This window comes from Octodon degus, unplaced genomic scaffold, assembly GCF_000260255.1.
Source record: "Octodon degus isolate 3935 unplaced genomic scaffold, OctDeg1.0 scaffold00013, whole genome shotgun sequence".
Taxonomy (NCBI): domain Eukaryota; kingdom Metazoa; phylum Chordata; class Mammalia; order Rodentia; family Octodontidae; genus Octodon; species Octodon degus.
In genome coordinates, this window is record NW_004524589.1 from 1,375,353 (window position 1) to 1,384,585 (window position 9,233).

Below are 9,233 nucleotides of genomic sequence, written 5' to 3' on the forward strand. Positions count from 1 at the left end.
TTTTTTTTTTAATTTTATGGAAGACAGGTAGAACAAATTTCCTAACAAGATGAAAGGAGCACAATGATAGACACACATTTCATGTTATTATCTTGAAAGCTGCTACTCAGAGTATAGGATGTGGGCACAAAAAATTCTCCATTTGATCAAAATGCAAACCTTCCTTTTCTAGGAACTAAGAAACACTAATGGTATTACTAATTTGTGTTTTTTTCTCTCTTGCCTTCTTTCTTCTAGTCCCTTTTTCCTTTTGAACAGTTTCTTTTCACTTCACAGTATCTACTGTGCATTTTAGACCTTCCTTACTCTTTCAGTTTTTCACACCATCATCAAAACTATTTAATGAGAACAGGTAGATCTGCTTCTACTATTGAATATCCCTCAGTACAGGACTCATCTGATTGGTCTCACCCATTTATCACCCATGAAAAAGAGCGACTACCAGAGTTTCCACCCCAGAGTTGCGAATTTAGCAATTCCCCAGATATCAGTTTAGTATGCACTTTTACAAATGCATTTCTGGCTTTAAAAAGTACCTGTACACTTCCTGGTGGAATTATTCTACACACAAGCACTTATAATAGCAAATGTTTAAAATGCAGTAACTTGTATTTAAATAATGAAATGCCATTTCCAACTTCCTACCCAACATGATTGTGGATATGATAAATAGTTGGTGAGGAAACAGAAAATAAATTCTATTCTAGCAAGGTGTTTGCACTTCATCAATAAAAGTGCATGTGAAAAGTGAGTAAGTTTATTCTTTCCTTTTATCAGTGTATTTAGCTGTTAAAATCCCTCTTTTGTGCTTCAATTCCAGTTGAAGAAACTCCCACTTGGTCTGCGGTCCTCTCCGTGGTGGTGAGCACCCTTGCAGCTGTGGTTGGCCTTTTTGTGCTGCTGATTTTCCTTCAGTACAGAAGGCTGCGCAGAGGCTACGCACCCCTCATAGAGACTCATTTAATCAGAAAGAAATACACGGAAGAAGCTGAGGGAGCTCAGACTGTGCCCTAGAGAAGAGGCCAGCCAAAGTGTAGTTCTTGAGAATAATCAAGCTATCATGGGGTTCTTCCTTTACAAGGTCTTTGCTATACGTTCTTTTACTGACATGATAATCTGAATAGAGAAGGTGCTTCCCTTTGTTAGTGTAACAAATTCAAGCTAAAAGTATCTTGCATTGGCTCTATCATCATATTAATGTACAGTGGGCAGTTTGTAATATCTGATCAGAATTTCCCATGCTGAGAAAGCCTTTTACTATTCTGAAGCCACTGAAGAAAAAAAATCAGAAAGTGGGTTCTTTAAATGTGCAGAGCAATGGAGACCTGGGGGACTCTGGTTCAATCTTTCTTAGCCCAGACATCTTTGCTTTTGATGGCATGGAGCTGGGACATGTCAGCTTTTCACTACTACATTAAAATACTTTGATTGGGTTAATTCTGTAAATTAAAAGAGGTTGCTACCCATTTACAATTCTGTTGGTATAAGGCCTAAGAGTGCAACTAGTGATGGCCTTGTTGACAGAGTCCCCGGGTGGTCACTGTGTGGGAAGAGCGACAGGGTGTGCATGCATGCATGTGTGTATGTGTGCTTCATCTCTCTTCCTCTTCCTAAGAATACACGGAGACTCAGGAGCCAATCACGGGGGCGCCACCCTGATGACCTTCTCTAATTCAGGTCCCTCTCCAAGAGCCCCACTTCACAACACCATAATCAGGTCAAGTGTCTCCCTCACTACAAAGTCTAAATTGCAACACATTAAGTTTTCGGGGACATATTATATGCAAATCATAGCAGTGTCGCAGGCACCAGATGATTCTCTAAACCCTCTAAGTAATTACACCAACACCTCTCCTGCTCTCAACGTCTTCCTCGGGCTTCTGTATTGTGTTTTCTCTATCTTTTGCTCTCCAGCCTTAAAGTTTAAAATAGGTCTTAGTATCCATACAAAACAACAATAAATGAATAAAGGAGCCTTTCAATTTGTCTTTGTAAATAATTAGTGGTTAGAGAATTTATTCCAAATTTGCAGCTTTTTTCCCCAGAGTCTTCCTATGTAGTTCAGGACGGTCTTGAACTCGCTAGGCAGCCCAGGTTGCACTCGAACTTTAATCCTCCTGCCTCCCCCAATGCTGGGGTTACCCATGTGCACCACTGCACCTGGCTGCAATTTGTAGTTTTATTTTTTCCATAATTTTATTGAGAAACAAATAGCAATGAGACAGTTTCAAACCAAATTGGTAGGACAGTTTCAATAATTAACACACTGCATACATTCTTCCTAGTGGTTAATTGCTGTACAAGATGTGGACATGATATCCTAACACCATTAGAACAAATCACTCTATTCATTAAGAGAATGTAACTATATATCTATCCTAACCACTTTGAATACACAGATACAAAATGGACATTCATCTGTATCCCCTTTTTTTTGTTAAGTTCCGTTATTTGAATTATTATAGGTGTGTAAACTCAGCAAAATATTCTAAAAGAGTCCAGTAGTCCATAATAGTATTGGGTCTTCCACTTCACTGGCAATGTCAGAAATTGTTGACCTGAGTCCCCAGTTTATAGTTTTAAGGAGCAGAACTATTAGAAGATTCATCAGCAAGATAAAAATTGATCTTATAAGGATAAACAAATAAGGAAATACCATTATAAAGCTTTCTAGTTAACTAATACACTGCTCCAAACCTATTAAATGTGGAATCAGTCTTTCCAGGAAAAGCTGACCAGAGAAAGCTGATGTAGCTGTAATTCTGAAAGCTGGGACAATTTGATTAGAGTCTTATTACTCTGAGGTCTTGTAGCAGTTCCTTTGCTACATAGCGTCATATGAAAAATTATTCACATATAATGCATTTGATTGTTTGAAAACACTGATTGCAAATTCATTAATGCCACTCCATAGCAATTATTACTTATAAATGAGAATCAATGATGTCTTATTCAACAGCAAATCATCTGTTAAAATACAACAATTTGGAATTGTTATGGTTATGTTTTGCTAAATAATTACAAAATTATGAGAAGAATGAGCCCATCTTTAATATGTTCAGCTTATTGTTATGGCCCCCATTCTGGGAAATTAGTAGCTACTGAGATATCAAGGCAGATTTCTTCTGCTCAGATCTGCTGTCTATCAGGAGAGAGCCTGACACCACCTGCCGCACCATTCCTTCCCCTGGGGACACTGAGCTGGTCACCGAGACTGGGCGTGGTGGCGCACACCTGTAATCCCAGCTCTGGGCAGGCTAAAAGCAGAAAATCACTATGAGTCCGAGCTGTACCAAATACATAAAATAATAAATAAATAAATAAACTATCAGGAGTGAGCTGGAATTGCAGAAGGGGCTCTTGGTCAGCCTCTCCCTTCTGGAAAGGATGTATGTCCACAGCAAGGGTGCAAGGGGAACTTTAAAGCCGCCTTTGTACGTGTGGACTGGGGTGGGGGGAGGGAATGTAAGATTTACCAGGACCAATGTTACCCTCTGACTACTAAAGCCAGAGAAGCGCACAATGCCCCACTGGAGCTGAATTTGAGTCCAGTTCTCATGAAGCCACACAGGTGCTGAGAGAAGGCTCAGCCATGTCCTTCAGAGCCCTCCCTGGGATGTTTTAGCCAGTCACAGGCACTGGTCTCAATTACTGCTATTCACAGACTGTGCAGCTATGGTCATTCCCATGGTCCTCTCTGGAAGGCTTATGCTGAGCTTAGGGTTGCTGCGGAATGCATTTTTATGTACTGTTTTTAAAACAAATAAGAACTATATTAAAGTAAAGATATCATGCTGCACGGTAGGTGTGTTCCTAAAAAGTTATGTATAAATCAAGTGCATGTTAAAAGACCCAGGGGAAATCACTTTTTAAATAGATGAACTATTATGAATAATTCTGTAGAGCAAATAATCACATCCAATTTATCTTTCCAGTATTATATGTCAGAATTTTCATACATCTTATCCTCCTAAGATTTACCTAAAGGAAGATCTATGTGAAGTAGAGATAAATAGTTATCATTTATACTTAGCTGAATTTATCCATAGTGTGTGCAACTTTTTTACAAATATTATGTTTTATACTGCCTTTCTAAAAGAAACAATTTCCTAATATCATAGTTCACTTAAGAGGAATAAAAATTTCTAGCATTTTCTAACCTTGTAATAAATCAATAAAGAAGCCTTTTAACAACTCTAAAGGTAGGGTAAGTTTGCAGAATAGAGTCGGTATTTACTTACATTAAATATTATGCAAATAAACTCAGCAAATGTCACTGAGCATCATAGGGCTATACTTTCTCAAAAATGGGGAGAGAATTCAACCTTGAAGAAAATGAACAGATTATTTTTCTGCCTTTATCTTTTGCATTAGAAAAACTGTATGTATATAAATTATAATTTCAATAGAAATGCCTTTAAAAGCTGACATTCAGAAGTGAAAGGAAATTGAACAATATCTTTCCTTTCCTTGAATTGTGCCATCAAGTCTCTTCTATGTCTAAAACTTTTATCATTAATTTACATCTTCCTTGGGATTTAAGATTGTTAGTCATAATGCTACTGAACAGTAATAACTTCACATTAACAAGTGATCCAAAAATTAATTAAAAAGGAAAATTTAAAAATAAATGTTGTTTTGCTGATTATTGTTCATCTCTGGGGATACTTGTATTTTAATTTGCACATCAAGCCCTTTCTTTTGGGCATGTAACATATGTGTATTGAAACATACAGCACATACATGAAGTATGTGACTACTACACTTCAGAAAAAGGGCTCCTAAGTGGATACCCTACTTCTTAGGTTAGGTTTTAAGCACCTGTGAATTCGTGGATCTCTGTAGTCCAGGAAGAAAAGGAGACCTCAGTGTTCCCCTGGGTGAACCTTTCTGTCCCATAACCCCGCAGCCTAGTGACTGATTGTGGGGTGTGGTCACTGCTTCAAGTCGCTGTCACAGTAGCTTGCGCAACCTCCACATGCAGAGGAAGAGGAACCAAGAAGGAGGAGGGGGCATGGAGCCCCCAGTCTTTATATCAAAGCACCCCATTTTACATGTTCAGAAATGTGGGGCATTAATTGAGCAGGGGCATACAAGGACCAACTCCCTCCTCCCCAGAGGTAGGCAAGTACGACTTTCTCCACGGCAATGACAAAACCCAAGGCTAGTCTTCTTATTTCTGAGGTCCTTACTTATTCTGAGAATCCTATAAATATTTTTTGAATAAATGAACAAAAATCAGTGTCCAAGTAGAACTTTTCCCAGGGCCCCTGGCATGCGATCTCACACCGCCTGGGTAACCACAGGAGAGTGGCGTCTAGAACCCTACCATGCTACTTATAGCCACTTGTTCTTCAGATGCTGTTAGGTGAAATTTTACTCCAAGAAATCTCGATAAAGCGACCCTTCAGCCGTATTTTCTTTCTTGGTGCACCTTCTGCCCACCACTGGCAGGTCTTACTGATGGGGGCCAGGATAGAAAATTAAGACTTCTACTTACTCTACCTCAAATCCTCACACGTGTTATATTAGGGCTCCTATTCCTGGTACCCTAACATCTGCTCTAATGAAGAAGTTAGTGGGCAAGTTCTTCACTGAGGCAAACAGTGCTTCTTCTGCTGATGGGTCTAAGAATCATCACTTTAGGAAACTTCAAAGATGATTCAAGAAAACTGTCCCTGGGTATCCCTGGAGGCCCAGCTCAGAACCCCTCATCCCAGGGACCCCAAATCCACAGATGTTTACATAAACAATGTAACTTTTGCATAGAACCTATGTACATCCTTCAGTAATATACAAGTGCTTGAAACCACCTCTAGGTTACTTATAATGCTTAAGCCAAGGCAAGTGCTGCACAAATAGTTGTCAACACTGCTGCTTAGGAAGGACAACAGGGAAATAATTCTGAATGCTCTGTATGGATGAAATTCTTCCCCTGTGTATATACTTGATACAGGGTCTCACTACGCAGCTCAGACTCATAGTGATCTTCCTGTCTCAGCCTCCTCAGCCCTGGGATTACAGGCATATACCACTGAGGTTCTGGAGCCAGCACGGCGTGTGGTACCGGGGATCAAACTCGGGACCTTACACTTGCTAGGCATGTACTTATGCCGCTGAGCTATCTCCCTGGCTCCCTCCAAATATTTTCATCTTTGCTTAGTGGAAACTACTGAAAGTCATATGCCCCAGACTGGGCTCACTATATCTGGTTCCAATCATAACAGCGCTTCAAGATGAAAATCTTACTATGTTTTGGCAGGTAGTTCTGTGAAATCTTGAACATAACACACAAGAACGTTTTGAGTTATGGAATATGTTAAAGTTTTCCAAAACAAAGCAAAGCAAACAAAAAGACCAAGTCCCCATTCAAGGCTGGTAGGCACTGTGTATTTTGACCAAGACCACATCTACTTGGTAGAACCCATTAGCCCAACTTGTGTTACTTATCCCATCAATTCAAGTCAGACTTCATGAACACAGTATGCTGAATTTGGTCCTTGTTTCTCTGCTCCCGAGTCAGTTTATAAACATATGCTAAAACCGTCCCAGAGCCTCCCCAGTGTAATTGTTCTTTGTGTTGTAAATAATGCTAAGTAGAAAAGCCCGGCTTCGCTTTGTTTATTAAAATAATAGAGATTTCACTGCCAAAGTTGCATGCCCTGATTATTCATTCACTCCGTATGTTATCGAGTGCTTCTGAATTTGCAATTAGCACAATGACCATCTTAATTACTAGCAGATGGCATTAGTCTTACAATAAAGGAAAACCTGCCCTCTCGTGGTAGTTTAGAGAATTGCACCAGGTGGTAATGCTACTCTTTTTCCTTACCATTAACTGACTGGCCAAGAAGGGAAAAAGTACTGCAAAGCATGCCAAGAATTCAGAAATAAGAACAGATAAAGGACAGTATTTTAGAAGGAAAAGGTTTCCCATGCAGGCTCTTAGAATTTCACCTACTTTGAAGTGTTAAATGTTTGCCAGCAAGCCATTAAATTTGGGGGAGGCACTTCAGATGGCTGGGCAAAAACACGCAGAGTATAATTCAGGTATTATTATTTATTTGATTATTTTGTAGCTGGAGATCAGGCGACAATCCTTTCTGTTAGAAACTGTTATTAAAACGAAGCATATTGGCCAGTTATGGAGGCTCTTGCCTATGATCCTGGCATGCTGGAGGCTGAGGCAGGAAGATTGCCTCGAGTTCAAGGCCAGCCTGAGCTACACAGAGAGACCCTGTCTCACAAAACCAAAAGAAGAAGGAAGAAGAGGAAGAGGAGGAGAAGAAGCATTTTGGAAAAAAAGTTAGAACAAATATTGGATCAGTGAATTAAAACTAGAGATAGCTACCTGAATTTAATTAGGCATGCCCTACCATATCAAATGTCTTTCACTACAGGAAATTCACTTTCCAAATCTAGATTAATGGTGTGATGGTGACAAGAATAAGAATGCCCTGGGTCCTCATAGTGACTCTGGGGTGGGCCACCGAAAAGGGGACTCAAAAGTAAATAAAAAGTGGTCTCTAGCTTTTTTTTTTTCTTATTCCAATTTTATTCACTAAAAAAAAAAAAATGGGGGAGTCAAATTCAAAAAGCTTTGGCTCCTGAAGGCACAGTCTTCCCTCCACAAGAACCATCCCTGGCTCCCAGCCGGTGCCCACAGAACCGCAAAGTGTGCTTTGCTGTAGCACCAGATTTATTGATATCTCTACCTAATGTGGTAGTTTTACTTTTATTTGCTTTTTCCAAATAGTAGTAAACATGGTTTTGATTTATTTTTATTTATTTTTGGCGGAACTGGAGATTGAATTCAGGCCCTTGCACTTGCCAGGCAAGCGCTTATTCTATTGAGCCATCTCCCCGATCCCTGTTTTGATTTATTGTTAGTTGAATATTTTCAAGATGTATTCCAAAAGTCTTGCCTTTTGCACTAAGGAGACAAGCCAAGCTGACTTGAGCTCTGTGCATTTCCGGTCAGAGGAGGAAGTCCTTAGACCTGTTTGTACAAGGTGCGATGAGATGGCAAGTGTGAGCTTCCCCCTCAGCGATCCCTCCAGCTCTCGTCTTCAGCAAGGCGAGCGCCACCTTGCAGCCTTCCTGACCCAGAGCTTGTTCGGGAGCTGCACGTTCTCTTTCTGTGTCGGGCACTTTATCCTTCGGAGACAGCATGTCGCAGACTGCGGCTCACTGTTTTCTCCCGCTCTGTGCAGTGTTCGGAAACGCCCTTACCGCCGTGCGGGCCTCTGTGTTTTTAGCACACTCGCTCGAGCTGGTACCAGCTCTCGAGCCCCGCCGGTGTCTCCCTCCTTCGCCGCCCTCAGCCCCCCGGGAGCAGAGCTGCGCTTGGTGGGCGCTGCGGTCTGCAGGGCGCTTGCAGCCTTCTCCGGCCTCTCCAGCAGGCGGAGGGCTCTTACGGCCGGGTCCCAAGCAGACTTACTCCTTTCCTACTTGGTTGTCACAGCCCACGTTTTCCAGCTTAGCTGCATAAAAAAGGCAAGATAAAAATCGTTCTGACGCTGACGCTGGGTGCAATAGATGCAGATTCATTGTTTTTATGTAAGAGTGACTCAGCGTCCGGTTACCCTGAACTCACCTCGCAGCTACACGGCTGGCTCCGACTTGATCCTGCCCTTGCTGCAGGGAAGATGCCGTCCGGTGCCTCGAGACTGCAAGCGGAGGATCCCCTCACCCTCCGGCTAGCTATCAGCGAACCCCAGAGCTCCCCGACCCTAGTTTGCAGAGGCTTTCGGATGCCCACCGAGCTGAACCACGCCAAGACAGGTTCCTCTAGGCCCGGCAGCCACTTCCTGCTTATCCGTCAGTCTGTCCCCAGTCAGTCTGTCCCCAAAGCACGAAACTCATTCCCCTCCTTGGAACATTCCAAATGTTGCCAGAACTCATCAGGTAAGGAACCCAACGGTGGCTGTCGTTGCTTTTCTGCTTTCTTCCATTCAAACCTCCGCTAAGTGGCTTGACCTTAATTATCTCTTTGTAGGAAACCTCTAGAAGGCTAAGATGAGGGTTCTCCATTCGCAGTCTTCACACTGTCCCCTGAGGCTGGTCATGCAGCGCTCTCTGCGGACAGCGCAGGGTTCCTGCTTCCTGGGCGCCTGCAACAGCAAGAGGCTGGCCTCAGCCCGTGGTGCTGGGCTGCGTTTGGACACATTTTTCTTCTACTTTCATAAAATAACAATAACAACACATTTGACATCTGAGCCATTTTCAAAACG

At 41.9% G+C, this 9,233-nt stretch overlaps 1 protein-coding gene across 1 annotated transcript in view; it reads left to right on the forward strand.

Moving 5' to 3' along the window:
* Dct (dopachrome tautomerase) overlaps nt 1-1,014 on the forward strand; it is a 46,129-nt gene extending 45,115 nt beyond the window's left edge. The window contains exon 9 of the mRNA XM_004626297.1: nt 821-1,014. Coding sequence (XP_004626354.1) covers nt 821-1,014 — 194 coding nt within the window. The remainder of the gene's footprint in view (nt 1-820) is intronic.
* The last annotated feature ends 8,219 nt before the right edge of the window (nt 1,015-9,233 follow it).